Source organism: Corylus avellana, chromosome 1 (assembly GCF_965113065.1).
Source record: "Corylus avellana chromosome 1, dhCorAvel1.hap1.2, whole genome shotgun sequence".
NCBI lineage: Eukaryota > Viridiplantae > Streptophyta > Magnoliopsida > Fagales > Betulaceae > Corylus > Corylus avellana.
In genome coordinates, this window is record NC_142490.1 from 1,631,173 (window position 1) to 1,649,648 (window position 18,476).

Consider the following 18,476-nt stretch of genomic DNA (forward strand, 5'->3'; position numbering starts at 1 on the left):
CCAATACTTGCAGGAATGCCAGAAGAGAAATTATTTTCGTGAAGATCAAGCTGAGTAAGTAATGTCAACTTACCAATTGAAAATGGGATTGGTCCAGACAATTTGTTTCCTGATAGACCCAGTTCTGAAAGTGACCTCAAAGAGCCAATAACAGAGGAAGAAATAGTACCGGATAAATTATTGTCACCGAGAAAGAGTTTTTCTAGCAAAAAAAAGTGCTTAAATGTGTTTGGTATAGAACCTGTGAGCTTATTGGAGTCAAGAAAAAGATGAGTGAGGCGTCGTAGCTTTCCGAACTCGGGCGGTATGGGACCCTTCAAGTCCTTGAGATTGCTCAGTTCCAGAAATTGCAGAAAGGATAAGTTGCCCAGAAACGGAGATAGAGTTCCCGTCATGTACGTGTCGACGATGAAGTCGTTGGACGAAACAAGGCCTGGGCGGGAGACGTTGACAACTCTGCCGGAGGAATCGCAGGCCACACCTTCCCATGTTTTGCAGCAATCGGAAGATGACGTCCAGGAATGCAGAAGTCTTGATGGGTCAGAGGTGATCTTGCTCTTGAATTCAAGCAACCCCTCTTTGTCTACAACGTTGCATGATTCAGTGACCAGTAGGAGGGCTGCTGAGACTGAGAGCAAGAAGAATGCGACGGTTTTGCGGTGAATAGAAATTTCCATCTTTGAAACGATGGAATTCGGTGTCAAAGAGAATATATTCTCGAGAGCAGTGTAGCGTGGAGAAGATGTAACGGCTCGGTCATGTCAACGGTTACTTATTTTTAAAGCCTTTTTTTAAGAGGAGAATCGTCGCTTCAATAAAAAACTAGGGGTCCTGAACTCGTGATACACAGCACGTTGGTGTGCCAGCTAAAAAAAATTTATTTATTATTTTATAATTAAAAATATAAAATTAAAAACAAAAAAAAAATTTGCTGCCGTGTTACGTGCCGTTTAACTTCACCCTAAAACTAGGGATTGTGATTCACAGCACGCCGGTGTACTAAGCACGTCCGACAAAAAAAAAATTTAAAAGTTTTTCAATATTAAAAAAAAAAAAAAACTTTTGCCAGCGTGCCATGTGTTTAGCTTTACCCTAAAACTGGGTCGTAATTCACAGCACGCCCGGCAAAAATTTGTGGATGCATCATATCCACCGATTCCTCCCTGTTATTAGACAACTTGACGCGAATAATGTGCACCAAGTTGGAGCCATGTTAATTTATCTCCTCCGCTTATTTATCATATATAATAATAGTATGTAATGAATGGCTTGAGATCTTTTTAGATTTTTTAAATTATAAGATTCTAATATTTTAAAATTTTAGTTGTTTATTTTATCTAATAGTGTAAATAAATATCAAAATTTGTGTGTTATTGAAGTAGTTAATTTTAATTTTCAATATGTCAAATCCACTTGTTTTAGTAACACAAACTTCAACATTTATTTAAATTATTTTTTATTTTTTAAATGAATGACTGAAATTAAAAAAAATGAGAATTTCATATATTTAAAAAAAAAAAAAATGAGAAAATCCAAATCCATGATGAATGCTAAGATGATGGTGATGATGTCCGTGAAGGTGGGGACATCATCATAGAATGAAACAAAAAACAACAATGTTGATGAATGATGATGCATTGCCCGTGCTCCGGCTGGCCATTGCCCATGAACCCGTGGGTTATTGCTATATTACCACTAATCATGAATACCATTCACATGTGGAATCAATTAGGTACTTAATTAATTAATAAGTCCAAAGTTTAAGAGCCAATTTAATATAAAAAGTAAGACTTTTAAACTTATCTCATATTAGGTTAGCATGTTCTCAAGGGGTAGCTCAATCGGCTGAAAACCACGCTTCATAAAGCGGAGATCACTAGTTTGAATTCTCATCCCCTCTCTTGTGCGAACATGTTAAAAAATATATATATTAGGTTAGCTTGATATTAAACCTTATGTCGACGTATAATGGCTGTCCACTTTATGATAGCTTTTATTCTGGATCTAATAACTCTTTTTGCTGTTATTGCAAATTTACTCTTTCCATTTGTCGTTCATTCTAAAATTCAAACATTTGATGTGATGGCTACTTATTAAGGGTCTATCTGGGTGTGCGTTTGAGAGATCTAGAAGTACGTTTAACACTTAAAAGATTTGTTTTAAGAAAAAAGTATCAATTTGGTAAAAAAATTGAAAGTGATATTAAAGGTCCAAAAAGTCAAAAAATGTCAAAAACGCACTTTTAACAAAAGCATAAAAATGAAGCTTTTGCCCAAAAATAATTTTTGACTTAAAAGCTTTATTTCCTAAACACAATCTCAACCATGCTCTAAAAGTTTGTTTGAGATTGCGTTTAAGAAATATAGCTTTTAAGTCAAAAACGCTTTTGGGCAAAAACTTTATTTTTAAACTTTTGCCCAAAATGTGTTTTTGTCATTTTTAGGCTTTTTGAACCCTTAAAAGCACTTTTAATTTTTTTACCAAACCAGTACTTTTATCTTCAAACGGCCCTTTTAAGTATTAAAAACACTTTTAAACTCCTCAATCGCATTTCCAAACGGACCCAAAGTACATAACCCATAAGCCCAAAGTTTCTTAACTTATGGAATAATAAAAGTTAGGCCCAACAACCTATTTCATCTTAGACTAACCCAATCTAACACTTATGCCCTTTATTGGACCCCCACCAAAATCATAACATAATCATAATCCAAATCTTTAATGGAATAGCAATTGGTATAAGCCTCTTCAAATCCAAAGAATTTTAACAACTTCAAGTCGCCTCGAAAACCAAATTATGCAGATCCAGGAAAAGTGAAACCATATATTGGTACATATCACATAAAGCTTTTCTACAACATAAAACGAAATAACTTGATTAAAATATACTTAATTCTCAATAATAATATACCATAATTTTTAGTAGATAATATTTTTCAAGTCATTCGATGCAAAAAACTGTATAAATTTGCATAATTTTGGAATCTTGAAATTGTAGGTAATTCTTATCCGCTAACTCTCATGTACGTACACCTACTTGCAAAATGGGCCACTTTCCTACTTTCATCTCTATTGAATTTAATGTTTTTAATTGATGTATTACTTTTTTATTAGATGCTGTAAAAAATGGTTTTACACAACATTCTCATATTCTCTTTCATTATAAGCAAATTCACCAAGCAAGAATTCATCATCATCGATTTTTACAAGTATAATATTATTTTTTTAAAAAAATATTTATAGTACTACAAACTTTTTTATAATTTATTAGTTCATCCAAGTGTCACGTACTACAACATAATTGAAAAATTAAATAATAAAATTTAATTATTCAATGACTAACATAATTAAATTCATTGGTTCTTAAAAAAATTGTAATCAAGGGACCTGTCAATGCTCTTTATTTTTTTGAGTAATATTATACACCACTCCTTTATTTTACTTTTATACGAAATTAGCAACTATTGCCTATTGGATATATATATTTTTAGAGAAATGTTAAGAGTTAATAAATTTCTTATATTTGACTTATATTCAGAATATGATATTCTCATACAAATTTAATACATCAATCATTAAATTTGTGGGATCAATTATTGACTTATGTAGAGTTTACATAAATCTACAAATCTAATAATTGATTTGAAATATAAAATGAGCCAAATATAAATAAAAAAATATTAATCCCTAACATTTTTTTTTAATGGTAAAAATGCAAAATTAGTTTACCTGATTTGTAATTAACTCATTGCGGTATCAAAATGAACTCAAATGTCTTTGAGGTATGCCAAAAATACAATTTAGTCCATACAGTCAAATTTCGTTAATTGACCTAACAGATTCTGATAACGTAAAACGTTAGAGCCAATAAAATTGTGATACTTATTCTATTTAAATTAGTATCACACTAACGGAATATATTAAATTAATCGACAAAATTTGACAGTAAAGACTAAATTATTTTTTTAGCATGAATTTATTTTAATAGAATGAATAATTTTGCATTATTTTTTTTTAATTTTTTTTAAGAGCTGCTGATTGAAAGGGTACTTCATGTATCACGCCAATAAAATGGAAATATTAGGGAATAATTTGGGTACAGAACACATCATGCACGTGAAAAAACGGTGAACGACATGTAGCTTAGAAAACCCGAGAGAGAACGACTAGTCCAAGTTGGAAATCGCACACAAATCCAAAAGCACAAACTCCTCGTTGCGCGTGTATGGTAATAAGCAGCCCCAACGGCGAAGAATCACGTGGGTACAACGCTCATGTGTCAGAATTAATACATAAACAAATCTAGCATTCCATTTCCATCAACCTCGTCAATCGTCATCCATATCTATCCATCCACCCTTTTCATCATTACTTCCACCTGTTAACACATAGTACTGCTACTGCATAATTTAACACACAAGATTTCTTTCAAATTAAACGAATCAAAAAGAGTAAAGATAGAAAGAACAAGAAGAAAAAAATATTAAACAGAAATTTTTTATAATTATAGTTGTAACTTGTCACATCAAATGGTTCAAGGAATTACAGGAGCGAAGCTTTTGCACTCGGTGAGCGATTTTTGGTCACCACCCTGACAGAAAAAGAAAATGTCCGGACACCGGAAGAAGCAGTTATCGACCAGCCTCACGTTTACAGAACCCGGTTTGAGACCCATTAGAGAATCCGGAATGGGTCCGAACAAGTAGTTGCCGCCGAGCAGGAGTCTCACCAACGGTGAGATTCCGGGTCCGGGTACAACCGCTTTTAAGGCGTACATTGTTGGTACCATACCGGTGAGCTTGTTGTTCTCGAAGGACAAAGCGGAAAGCTTTGGCATTAACGCCATGAACGACGGTAGGAGGCCTCGGAGATCGTTGTTGCTCAGATCAACGGCTATGAGCTCGCTTTGGGTGCCCAGAGAGGCTGGGAATTTTAACGACGTGAAGCGGTTGAATGAGAGCACGAGTTGCTGAAGAGACGGGAGAGCGCCGTCGAAGAGAGACGCTGGAACGGAGCCACTTAGCCGGTTGTGACTCAGATCGAGCACTTGCAGATAACCCATGTTTCTGAAGCTGTCGGGGATCATTGTTCCTTCCAAGCTGTTGTTTCTCATGGAGATTTGAACCAGAGAAGACGGAAAAGACGGTGGGATATTGCCGGAGATGGCATTGTCGCTAGCGTCCAAGAAGTAAAGGTTTTTCAAAGAACGACCCAACTCGGGAAACTGGCCGGCTAGCCTGTTTGATTGAAGTTCGAGCCGTTTCAGGTTCACGAGGTTGTTCATACTCGCCGGGATTCGGCCCTGGAGGTTGTTGTTATCGAGGTAAAGCTCCTCGAGCTCAGAGAGTGTGCCAATCGAGGTGGGTATCTGGCCAGAGAGAGAGTTCCTGGAGAGGCCGAGTCGGCGCAGATGAGTGAGGTTGGCGGCGAGCGAATCAGGGATCGGACCGGCGAAGAAGTTGTCGGAGAGGTCGAGGGTTTCCAAGTAAGGGAGATTCCAAGAAGTCGAAGACAGCGAACCGGCGTACCCTGCTTGGTCGAGACTGATCTCGGTGACTCGGCTAGTCCCCGAGACCACCAAGTCACACCTGAACCCGCACGTGAACCGCTCGCTGAAGAGGCTGTCGCATGGGTCGACCGTGAAGTCCCAGGAGCTGACGCATGAGCCTGGACTCACTGAGCCAGTGTCGAGTCCGTTCTTCAGCTCCTTCAGAACCTCTACGTCCTCCCAATACGTCTTTGATTCTGCTCTCAATGACAGCCCCGTAACAATTATTAGCAGAACCGTAGACGATAGAGAGAATTTGCGAAAACCCATTTGCTATTTTCACTCTTTTTCCCTTATGGGAGGAATAAGCGTAATTTAGCTATTTCCTCTATAAAACAGAGAGAGAGAGAGAGGTACAAACTACAGAGTGAGAGGACCCCCAGTTAATCAGAGCCGTTGGCTTGGGGAAAAGGGAATCAGATTTTTGATGGTGGTAAGAGAAAAGTACAGAAGTATTTGCTTACTTGCTTTGCTCTGCATCCTTAGTGGTCCTTTGGCTGAGAGATGATCTTTATCTGAGTGAGTGGTTTCACGGGCACTTGTCAAAGGTTGCTTGTCTTTGAGTTTGGATGTTTGTGTTTCGAGGGAGGGAGGGCTCTTTGAGTTTGGATGTTTGTGTTTCGAGGGAGGGAGGGCGAAGGTGGTCTTTTTGGCGGAGTGTATGGTGCCGTGGCGACACCTTGGTCGATTATATACTGACATTTGTTGAATGGGAGTACCTCGCTTCTGTGCTTCCGTTGAGCTGTCTCTAGTTTCTATACTGAGCCATTATTTCCCATTAAAAAAATATACATATCTCCGAAGATCCTTGTCCCCCTCTGCCATAAATTAGGGACGATATTTTTTTGTTCATGTGTGTTATGAGACGTTGAGGTTTATGTATAATATTATATCGGTAAATTTTAATTTGTATAGTTTATTGTCGGGTTTGTGTTGGATTTATTAATCATGCCAATAATTGTTAACTCTAAATATTATGTGTTGGGTTTGAATCATGTTACTATATACTTCAATAATAACTTAAATCATAATCTTAACTCTACTGATTTAATTAATTTTTAATTATGCTTTGAAAAAGCTTAACCAAACCAGTCTTATCCGAAACAAAACCTGGGTCGTTGGCCATAAAATTCAAATGCCAGCATGTGGCAGCTTAATGATGTGGTTGTTACGAAATTATGTACCTAATCTAAGGGTTCGGTGGTAGCAATTTTCATGTCCGTGATTACTAACTAACCTTGAATTGAGGCCTTTGAAAGACAACATGATTAGAGCAGATTCTCGTAAGGAACTTAACAACTGCCACAACAAATAATTATTACCAATACAAATCCTTTTCATCCACACGAATCATTTAAAATTTTCAACAAAACAAAATTTTAACCATTAAATAATCTTATTACCTATCTTTGTCTTTTAACTATTAGCTTCCCATTAGAAAGGGTAATGAAAGGTGCTTCTTTTCACATGAAGTTTTCGCACGCAAACGCATAAAGTATTAACTGATTGAGGAACCCTTTTATATTTTTTTGTTTCTAAATTAGTCTTAAGTTTAGTTTTACGAAGTTTATTTAAAACGTTGCTTGATCATAATTAACATGCAATGTTAGTTTAGAGTTAAACAAAGCACACCGCAATTATAATAGTGATTTTAATAATTACATCATTTTTAGTAAGACTCAAGTAGATTACTAAAATTACTCCAATTATATCCAAGGCATCAAACTCTTTAATATTGTTCGCTCTTTTGGTTGCATTCTCTGATGCCAATGAATTGGTGGCCAGACGTTATAATAAAAAAACATTCAGAATAAATTACGTTCGCTTTGTGATAAAAAGCGTCCACTGGCTCATTTAGGCATATTCTTTGTGAAGAGTGAAAGACAATCAACCCACCTTATATAATATAAAACAGAAGAAAGAATATGAATATAACTAGAATATTAAAAGGTTTTACTGTTCAACAAAACGAATTTATAGAAAGTTTTGAAGCTAAGTTTCAAGAATTTTGGTGTTTGCATGAAAAGGTGGTTATTTCATTTAGAATTAAGTTGGTCAAAGATTCATAACAGTTCAATATAAACATGAAGAAAGATTTGTATTGAAATTTTGATGAAGTATTCCTAATCTAATTTTTAGGTGTATATGATGGAATGTTTTTTTATTTTTTTTTAACATGTCCATACGAGATGGGAGATGAGGGATTCAAAGTAGTAGCCTCCGCTTTATGAGACGTGATCTCCAGCTAATTGAACCATCCCTTGGGAACTTATATGATGGAATGCTGCAATCACATTAAAGCTCACTCAACAAACTCTAAAATATTATATCCATCCAATTATAGATTTTTAGTCCTCTGAAAAGCAGACAGCCATACGTCTGGTGAAATGGAAGGCCTATTCTGTGTTAAAAAACTGTCAGCAAATGTATATTGAAGGAGATCGCCAGTTATTTAATCCTGAAGAGGCACTTGGGCTTCTTCAAAGCATAAATGCAATCAGAAACTAGTGGTGGTAATTATTATTTATTCATGAGAATTATTACTGATGAAGATAGTGGGCAAAGAAATATTCCTTAGGCCCTCAATTACGGAATCGAGCACACCAAGGCAATGACAGAAGCAAAAAAACAAAAACAGTTAACATATGAATCTGATGTGTGGGCAATGTGCAGCACTACCCTGCCCTTAATTAAAAGAGAACAAACAGAAAACAGAACTTGGCCCTCGTCTAAAAGAAAATAATATAAGGGAAAAAGATACAAGAATAATGGATCGCTATTTTCTGCTACGCGTGCTTATATTATCAATAATTCTACTTTTACATACATATATATACATTCCTTCACAAGAAAACCTATACATTCTATTGTTTGATAGCATGAGAATGCTCCCGGTAGAAGGATAAACCCATATACTAATAAAATGAATTACAAAAAGAGAAGAAAAAAAATGCTACCTTTTATTAGTCACTATTCATGGGCTCCCTCAGGTGACCATTCGAAAATGGTGTTTTCATCTTGGGTTTTTTTGGCAGAATTGGCTAGATACCGCCTCACGGATTTGTGGTTCATCTCGAACACAAATGCCATCTCCCTAATCTGCACATTTACCATTTTCCATGAATTATTAGCGTGCTCAAGGTTGAGCACAAGTTCAAGCTTTCTAATCCAATATTAACTTATCAACAAAAGAAATCCAGCAATAAATACAGTTCGAGTTTGAGAAACCCATAATAATCCACAAAACATTAATCGATAGCCTAGAGAAAACTGAAGAATTTGAATGGCAGCAAAGGACCACATGAGATATCAGTCAGCACAAAATTAAAGAGGGGAAGCCATTTACCTCAATCAAACTACCAGAATTGAGACTCAGACGCTGTCCACGAGCAACTTCTTTGCCATTCAAAAAGATTGAGCTCTTGCCAAGATTCTTCAAAAAGAAAGAACCATCCTGTTCCATCTTTATAAGAGCCTAGCACAATGATGAACACTAGTTATACTTTGTATACAAAAAAAAACGAGACTCTGTTTAAAAGTTTTTGTATTCAAACACAACGAACGTTTTCAGAAAACATTAACCCATTGCAAGTGTTTATGGACCCCAACCAACATTCGCACCCTTGGCCTTTTCTAATTAGTAATTATAAATGGTTTGCCCCTCATTGCTCTTCAATTCATTATTTACTTTCCTGCCTGCAGTTTAGCAAAAGGCATTTTTGACAAATGCACTCAAAAGGTTACTAATTAATAGTTAGAACAGAACAAGTCGTTACTTTCATGTATATGTAGGACTTACAAACAATTGGGACGCGAGAAAACTTTTACCAACCATCAATACACACAAATATGCAAAAGGTTGCATCAAGAAAGCCAAAACAAATCCAACCTGCCGTCTAGATACTTTGTTAGCGCGTCCTTCTTCTCCTAAGTTAATATCAACCTCACTGTCAATTGTTGCTCTGCCAAGTATGACCTGTAATGTAGAAAAAGAATGCACTAAGAACAAGAGAACAATCACGAATGAAGATTGAAGAGCAAAATTGCATTCAGCCTATTATGTTCCAAGATAATTCCATTGTCATGTTTGAATAGTACTTACTTTTACACCAATCATCTGTATTGAATTTCAGATCTAATTTAGGACTGAAGATCACGACAAAACTTCAATTCACTCAGACTGTCAGTAAAGTTTAAGATTAACATTCAGATGACAATAAAAGAAATCCACAACCCTCAACAGCCATCAAAATCTTTCTAAAATGAGTATACATTTACAGGTGGAAGCAGAGCAAACCACACTCTCCTATTTTCTGTCCAAAAAATCAAAAGAAAGACACTAGTATCTATATTGAGCATTCAGCTAAAAATAAGATAAATACCATAAATCTACTGTATAAAGAAGCACAAAATCAGACAGAGTTAACTCTACTATTCCTTTATCAACTATACATGAATCTGATGAAAAAATTTAGGTGGTGGAAAATTGCAAATAGTACCTCAGTCTTCTTAATATACTGTTTCAGATGGCGGCCATACAAAATTGCAAGTGCACCTTGAGATGCAATGGCTCTTTGCATCGAAGATCGGGAACACTGTTCCAACCTTATGATTCTCCTCTTAGTACCTTCATGTTGATACCTTGAGACTGGAGATGACCAGAGTTAATAGTAAACACAAATTATGAGGAAGAATGCAGTATACTTTCACCCTTTGTCTAGAATAATGAACCCTTTGCTATTGATTGGTATGTTGGTTACCTTCACCATTGATAAACTAATTTTATTTTATACATAATTAACCCCATGAGAAGGAGAAGGGGAGATTCGAACTAGTGATCTTCGCTTCATAAGGTGTGGTCCTTAACCGATTGAACTACCTCTAGACCATTGATAAACTAATAAAACCTATTCAATTACAAATCAATATGCGATGTGTGTGTATGTGTGTGTATATATATATAACTTGCATAAAGGCCAATTTACCATGTTGAAAGCAAAATTTATCCAGATTACCATCGTCTAATTGGATCTAAGTTCAGAAGGATTACCTTCTCTACTAATATATGAATCCTGATCATCTGGACATAAATCCATTTCGAGTATCTGAAAGATAACATCAATAAATTATAGGAGGCAGAACCTCAAAATAAAATAAAATTAGAATGTCATAATAAATTACCCACACACAATTGTTAAGTTTTACCATTGCTTCAATATCAAAAAAGCAAGGAATGTCGCAATCACTATCAGATTCTTCAAGCTCTACTGTTGGGGTATTTGCTTCTGCTTCAAGAAAAGTGGAACCTTGCTGTGCATGTAACATTGCGTGCTCCCTTACTGTAGCTGGAGCACTGGTTTCCTGTTCACAACAAGCAGCTTAAGGAATAGTTTTTGCCAAGGGCACAACCATGAACTAGCTGCTCTATAAAAGAATAGTTGCATATGCTATCTAGCCAATAAGATCTAGCTCAAATGCGACTTGCCCCCCCAATAAAAACAGGGTGAAGTATTAGAAATTGCATATAAGGAACTCAATTTTGACATATAACCTCTATTTTCAGTGCTCCATCTATGGCCGACTTTGGAGTTGCACTTACTGATCTTGCTTGACTTGGGTCAACATGGACAACGGTAATCTCTTTGGAGCCTACAGCAAGACCGTTACCACCAGACGACCTAGGCTTGACTCCAAAACCAACAATTGGGTGCTTTGGACTGCTCTCTGGCACTGTGTCTAGACCCACCATCCGAGTAAAAGATTGTGTTGGATTTTCACCTTTCTTCTTCAAGCTCATTCCTTGTTCACCGTTTCTTTGATGGGTAGAGGATGATGGCATAGGAGAAAAAGCAGATGATATAGGTAAGCATATATTATCATTGCACGGGATCTCTGTGCTCTCAGTATTCAATGTGCAATCCCTCTCTTCCTCAGGCACTGATATAGACATAGCCATGTCAACTTCAGAAGAACAAGCACCATGCTGATCACCACGGCCAGACTGAGACCGATCATCATCAACATCTAACCCTGTATTCAAGACCAATCTCTGAGGCTCACAAACATTTGGTACATCATTATCATCATGAACATTACTACTAAAAGGACTCAAAAGAATCGAATTAAGGCTATTATTCACAGCGTCTTTCCCATCTTCGTCCACTAAGAGAATCCCATCCTCGTTTGCAAGGTTCAATAGACAATCGGAAAGGTCCACGAAATCACCGACTTTCAGAATCGGCTCGGAATCGTCATCTTCGGGAAGCATCAATGTCTCCGCCTCAGGCTGATCCTTATCTCCGACGCTCATACTGATCGGCATTGCAGGCGCCGAGACGTCCTCGATCGTCTTCCAGATAGGCATATCCGACGGCCCTATATCCTCAGCATCCGAGCTATTCCCAAACTCATCAACTATATTATCTCCAAGAGTAGGGTTAGTATTTGTATCTTTTCGCTCAAAAACAAACTCGCTCTCATTATTCACTATGGCATTGGCAGAAACCACACTCCGAAACCCTGAACGGTCCTCAATATGATCGCCAATCATAGACAGAGGCTCATCGTAACCGAATTTCACACGCTTTTGACAATCACCGCCATCGCTGATGCGATCATCCTCATGGAGAAAACCTAGATCAAATGGTTGAAATACTTGATTGCTGGACAGTCTCTTCCGCATCGCTGAGTACATTTCACGGACGCTTTCGGCTTTTCGTTTGCCCGGTGGAGCTTCTATCACGCTTCTCCGCCGCAAGACCGTCGGCGCGTTTCCGGTAAAGGAAAGTTCGTGTTCCACCATGCGAGCAGAGGCTTCGGCCGAAACATCAGGGTCGTAAAGGAGAGACCGCCACCGATCTCGCAATTCACGAACCGTAAATTTTCGGGAGAATCGGACAGCACCTTTGGCAAGTGCCTCCAAAGAAGCACCTGCCTGTAATTGGAGCACAAATAATTCATAAAATCACACACAAAAACTGGTAAAGAAAAATGATTGTTGATTCAAGGTAGTTCAAGCTATAATTTGAGTCGAAAATTTGATGGAAAACGAGGGGTAAAATTGGAAAGAAAGGGTTACCTCGACAGCGTTCTTCAACAAGAGGTCGTCCTCCGGGTTCCATTGAGAGACTGAAGCAATTGCAGCCATTGCTACATGGAAATTTAACAGAGCATGAAATTCTGTCGTTTTGGGTTCGGAATTCTGAGATGCGAGCACTGTGAATTTGAAGTCAAGCTCTCTCGCACTGCAAACAAAGGGCTCGAGTTTTCAAAGACGCGGGTAAAAAGGTAAAAACAATTAAGATTATTTTTTTTGCCTTTTTAAAATTTTCCCAGTGTATTGTTTTTCGGGAATATAATACAATCAACGGCATATTCCACTAGTCGGTGAGGGCTTCGGTAATAAGATCAGCGACGTCGTTTTAGTTCTGGATCAATAACTTCCCTTCTGCAAGGCGCTAGGCCAGGAAGGATATGGCGAGCCCCAGCCCAACATAAGTAAGGGCTCAGCCAATTTAGAATAGTAGCTGTTAAAGTTGTTAATTTCGTTATTGGTCTAATTGAAGGTGAAATTATTTTTATTTTTTTTTATCACCAAATAATTGTATAAAAGATATATGGATTGTAAGAGAGATTTAATTTTATTTTTACCATTGCACTGCACGAATTTCACGTTGTCTTTATAAAGATGGGAATGTGAGATTCGAATTTGGTTCCTCTGAAATTCTTAGGGAAATTTTAGTTTATGAAATTTTAGATTCAGACCATCAATTTTCATTTAAGAGTTATTATTCTGCCACGTGCCACACTACTAATAAAATAATAATAAATTTTTAATGATATTAATAATCATCATTATTTTATTATTTTATTAATAGTGGGACACGTGACAAGATAATAACTCTTAAATGAAAATGAATGGCTTAAATCTGAAATTTCAGAAACTGAAATTCCACTAGGAATTCCAAGGGATCTGAATCCATGAGATTCACGGATTGAAATCTCCTAGAACTTCTTTTAAATTTGACATTCTAAAATTCATAAATATCAACCATTCATTTAATCTAAGCATCTAAAATAAGTCATGTTTCAGCATTTAATGAGTAAGCTACCATCAAGGAATTTAATAAGCTATGTTTCCTCATTAAATGCTAAAACATGACTTATTTTAGACATTTAGTTGAGATGAACGGCTAAGATTTATAAATTTGAGATTTTCGTTTTTTTAAGAGAAATTCATTCCGATTTCATTCATAAATAATTGAGAGCATAAAAGCTCTTACAATCACATAATATAAAGCTTTGAAATTCATAGTCGAAGCTAAAGGATTACACGTCATAGAGGTAAAAAAACATACGAATCTTACATTGAAATCCTATGATGTCTACATCCGCTAACCCATGCCCAATTTTCAGGTTATAGAACAAATCTGCCCGGTGCAGATTCAATTCGGGACATAGGTAGCCATTCTCTAGGTATGAGCAAATGCATCACACCAAAACTAGTCATTCTCGACACAAAAGGCTAGGGGTGTCAACTCGGTCCGGTTTCCCGGTTTTTGGCCAAAACCGGAACCGGAACCGGGGTACCCCGGTTCTCGGTTTTGGGAATCCGGAACCGGAACCGAGACCCCAGGTTCCCGGCCGGTTCCGGTTTTACCTGGTCCGGTAACCGGTTTTTTAAAAAAATTAGTATTTGAGGCTTATTTTAGGTATTAGGCCTAAAATAAGCCCATTATTTTTTTTCATAAGTTAGCTCATTTTTAAAAAAAAAGTTATTAATCTTTTTGTCTAAATTAAAGAGGATTTATTGTGATTGTTCCAAATAATTAAAAAATAAACCTAAAAAAGCCTAAAAATCCTAAAAAATCAATGTTTTTGCCTATATGAGCCTTAGAAATAAAAAATCAAAATTTTTTAAATACCCTAAAAATCATTTTAAATTAGATACATAAAGAAAACATTAAAACAATAAAAAGTAAAAACAAGTATGTAAACAAACCAACATGCACAAGAAATAAATACCCCTTACTACAACAATTCAAAACCCAAAAAAAATAAAAAATAAAACAAGTATTTAAATAATCTACCAATCAAAAGAAATACACTCACAATAAAAATAGTTCACAAACATATTACAAAGACAATATATATATATATAAAATAAGACCCGGTTCCGGTTTTCCCGGTTTTTACCAAGTGCCAAAAACCGGGACCGGAACCGGGGTGCCGGTTTTTTTTTTTTTGGCAACCGAAACCGGAACACGTCCCCGGTTTTCCGGTTTTGGTTCCGGTTTCCCGGTTATCTTTGACACCCCTACAAAAGGCCTGAAAATTATTTACGTCCTAAGCCCAAACGCTAGGACAATAAAACAAGCAAGAAAATATAGGGAAAAAAAAAAAAAAAAACAGCAAAAAACCACAACACAGCAGCAAACATCAAAGCAAGGAGCGGAGGAAGCTGCCGGCAGCGCAAAAAAACAGTGATGAAGAGATGTAGTGGAGATCGGCAGCACGGTGATGATGGCAAGGTGTACTCACAACGGCCGCTGTACTATGGGGCACAAAGAGAAAAAAGCTCTAAGCAAAAATGGAACAAACAGGATAACTGCACAAACAGGCAGGGGGGGTGGGGCGGGGAGGAAGAGGTGGGGAGGAGGCTTCCTCCCTCCTCCAAGCTAAGGGCCTATGAATTTGAGAATCTCAAATTTTAAAAAAATTATAGGGAATCTCAATCCAAGATTCACTTCCCTCAAGACTACCCAGCCAACCAAGACTACCCTCCTTATGGGGTACGTTGCCCATGTACATACAATTTGAACAACCCATCATAGGAAATTCCAATCAAAATATGAACATAAAAAGAAGTAAATATCAAAATCAACCAACACAATAGAAAAGATATATGCAGAGATAACTAAAACTTTCAGTGTGGAGAGGCCACAAATTAGGTTTGGGAGGCCAGGCGACTTCATACTAAATTGCTTTAGTTATAGAAAGGGAACACAATATTGCACCATGAATAGACACAAAGTTTACATATATAATAATAAGTTGTGAAAGAGAAAGCCATGCATTATAGTTTGAGGCAAATAGGCAATACTTGTTAGCAAACATGCATACATGCATGTGTCCATACATACTGGAGTACTCCAAGTAAGTCCAAGTTTTACATACATAGTGATACGGCATATCATGAGTTCAATATTAATTAGATAGCGTGCGTCTGAAGAAGGAGATGTGACAGATCGATCATCTCCTAACGCCCCTGATCAAGCGAGGCGCAGATCCTTGGATCCAAATCCCCCATCATGGAGATTCAGATGGCGGAATGCATACAGGTTGGAAGCACCATTTGCTAGGGCCATTTCGGATTCATACACGTGATCTCCTCCATTGTCCACCAACCCATAGTGTGGATCCTCACATTTTGCTCTCTTAAATGTCACCAGAAAAGGGAAAAAAGAATCGTCATTTGAGTACCATGCGCGCGTGGATAGAAATTAATATGAGTTAATTCAACAAATTCATGATTAATTTAAAGAGTCTCACAAGATCGAGCAGGAGACCGTTGTGTCTTTGCTCCAAGTTCTTAATCTGCAATCAAATTAAGCAGCTGCTTAGAGCTGAAGGCCATGGGGCTAAGAAACAAAAAGAAACAATTTTATCTACTATTGAATTTGCAAACCTTTTTCCTGAAGGTTTCAGTCGAAGTTTTGATCACGTGGTCCTGTGAAGCTTCAAATTGTTAGCTCAAACAAATCCTAATCCCAAAAAAACCTTATAAATTTATGCATTTCCTTTTTTATTTTTTCTGGAAATATGTTAATAAACAAGTTCATGCATGCATTACAACTTTTAACATATAGAAGAGTTCCAAGCATGCATGCCTAGCTAGTAAAAGTGATCGATCACCTTGCCTAACTTGATGAAACTTGAATAAAAAGATCCAAGTTTGGCAGGAACAAGATGTTTGCTTAATTACATATGCATTATTAAATAAATGAGTGTTGTTAGTGGTACAACCTTCACTACAAAGTTATTTACAAATACAATTCATAATTTGTGAAATATTAAGTAAAAAAAATGAACTTCTCAGCTTAATCAATTAACGGTTGAGTTGTCAACCGTATACTTTTAATTATTCTACCAATTATGAACTGTCATATAGGCTGTGGTAAAAGTCGTAGTACCCTAAACATTTTCTTTAAGGAATTGAAAATTGGTATTTGCATATTTAATATATGCTTACACCTCTTATTTATAGTACTATATATATATAAAGGTTTACATATAACTCTCAACTTAATTACTATATATATTGCAAAATTTGTGCTTCCTAAAAAAAAAAGATTTAGTAACCTTAAGAACAAATGATAAACTTTAAATCGTAAGAACTTTGTGGATTTTCAAATCTTATAAACTAATATGTGTTAGAATATTATAAATTAAATTATTAAATGTATTATTTTCTATCTGCTCAATTTTTTAAGAAAATAATGATTTATCATATTATCATAGCACATGTCATGAGTTAAAATCTTGATCCTGCAACTTGCCCATCAAACATTTGAACCGTCACCCTACAATTTATCGCTTTCCAATCATCTTACAGCTCGTGTAACATATATAATTGTTGATTAAACAATATGCCTCATTTTTTTCTATTGTGTGTAGATATATGTTCTGTGAGAGAGATTCATAGAACATGATACATATACACAAAAAAGGTGCACATATAACACTCAACTTTCTACATATATTGCAAAATTTGTGCTTGTTTTTCATTCCAAAAAAAAACTTTTACAAAAATTCAAAACCTAAACCAAAATATATATATATATAGATAGATAGATAGATGGAACGAAATCCAACCTTTCGGGCGCGAATGACTTCCTTGGAAGCAAACACCTTAAGCTCAAGACGACGCAGTTCTTCGAAGCTGACACCGTTCAGATCCTGACCCAGCCTCTGCCTGTCAAAACCATACCCTAATTAGCAACACACCAAAAACCTAATTTGGGCATGACTGCGCGCCTTAATCTACCGGATCATCACCTTATCTCTGTGTTCAATCTATGGTTAATATCCTTCTGCTTCTTCAGCTCTTCTAGCATCCTCTGCAGTCATATATAAACAGAAACTATGAAGAAACAGATTCACAGATCAAACCTAAAAGTTGATCGACAGAGACAGAGAGAGAGATTAACCTCAAAGTGGGAGCTCCACAGGTCAGTGTCCTTACTCTTTTGGTACAGATCATAGATGTTCTTTGTTCTGGTTTGGAAAACATTTACCAAAATCCCAAAACAAATATGTTAGTTAGGGTTTCGCTCGTTTGTCGAAGAACAACATAGCAAGAAAGCAAGAGAGATGTTGAAGCATACGTTGTGGTGGGGCTAGTGTACTCGTGGAGCTTGTCATTGCTAGAGAGCATGATGAGGGAGACCTTAGCATCACAAAGGACGGTGAGCTCCTGAGCTTTCTTCATAATACCATTCCGTCGTTTGGAGTAGGTGACCTGCCGGTTCGTCTGGTTCTCGATCCTCTTGATCTCGATCTTCCCACGACCCATCTTTCTTCTCCAAAGCGGTTTAGTTTGTGGGGAGAGCAAATAGCAGGTGGGGTGGATCTTGATTCTTGAAGGGAAAGAGAGCAGAGAAGATGAAAAAGAAGTTTCCATTTCGGGATCATGGGTTTTAAAAGCTAGCTTGTAGTGTAACTGAAAATGTAAGCTGAATTGGTGAAAGAGGTTTGTATAGTGGGAGGGATAGCCCGGTAATCCTGATCTGATAGCGTGTCATGTCGGCTGCTTTTGACCACGACGGGACTGGAATACGATCTTTACCTCATTACCTCCTTCCTTAATTAACCCCTTCTGTCTCTATTAGGAAAAAAAAAAAAAAAAAAACCTTATGTCTCCTTAATT

The 18,476-nt window shown here is 36.8% G+C and overlaps 4 protein-coding genes across 5 annotated transcripts in view; all 4 read right to left on the minus strand.

The window, feature by feature from the left end:
• The window catches only part of LOC132171610 (uncharacterized), a 2,093-nt gene extending 1,360 nt beyond the window's left edge, over positions 1-733 (minus strand). Inside the window, exon 1 of the mRNA XM_059582976.2 lies at positions 1-733. This exon is cut by the window's left edge and continues 1,360 nt beyond it. Within this exon, the coding sequence (XP_059438959.2) occupies positions 1-677 (677 nt within the window). The 5' untranslated portion in view covers positions 678-733.
• Positions 734-4,476: 3,743 nt separating this feature from the next.
• On the minus strand, positions 4,477-6,371 carry LOC132170490 (uncharacterized). Its single transcript, XM_059581488.2, has one exon. The coding sequence runs from the start codon at positions 5,816-5,818 to the stop codon at positions 4,535-4,537; it is 1,284 nt and encodes a 427-aa protein (XP_059437471.1). The 5' UTR covers positions 5,819-6,371; the 3' UTR covers positions 4,477-4,534.
• A 1,823-nt stretch (positions 6,372-8,194) lies between these two features.
• LOC132171924 (uncharacterized) lies at positions 8,195-12,842 on the minus strand. 2 transcript variants are annotated; one of them, XM_059583340.2, is made up of 8 exons: positions 12,627-12,842; positions 11,148-12,482; positions 10,754-10,909; positions 10,599-10,653; positions 10,048-10,196; positions 9,438-9,524; positions 8,895-9,023; positions 8,195-8,647 (listed from the first exon to the last, which is right to left on the minus strand). In XM_059583340.2, exons 1-8 carry the CDS (start codon positions 12,693-12,695, stop codon positions 8,519-8,521), a joined length of 2,109 nt encoding a protein of 702 aa, XP_059439323.2. In that variant the 5' UTR covers positions 12,696-12,842; the 3' UTR covers positions 8,195-8,518. The 2 variants fall into 2 exon arrangements, with proteins under 2 accessions (XP_059439323.2, XP_059439322.2); XM_059583339.2 differs by having other exon boundaries at positions 11,100-12,482.
• Positions 12,843-15,572: 2,730 nt separating this feature from the next.
• LOC132171711 (agamous-like MADS-box protein TM6) lies at positions 15,573-18,267 on the minus strand. Its single transcript, XM_059583097.2, has 7 exons — positions 17,935-18,267; positions 17,758-17,824; positions 17,606-17,667; positions 17,423-17,522; positions 16,236-16,277; positions 16,100-16,144; positions 15,573-15,984 (listed from the first exon to the last, which is right to left on the minus strand). Exons 1-7 carry the CDS (start codon positions 18,228-18,230, stop codon positions 15,820-15,822), a joined length of 777 nt encoding a protein of 258 aa, XP_059439080.2. The 5' UTR covers positions 18,231-18,267; the 3' UTR covers positions 15,573-15,819.
• Between the last annotated feature and the right edge of the window lie 209 nt (positions 18,268-18,476).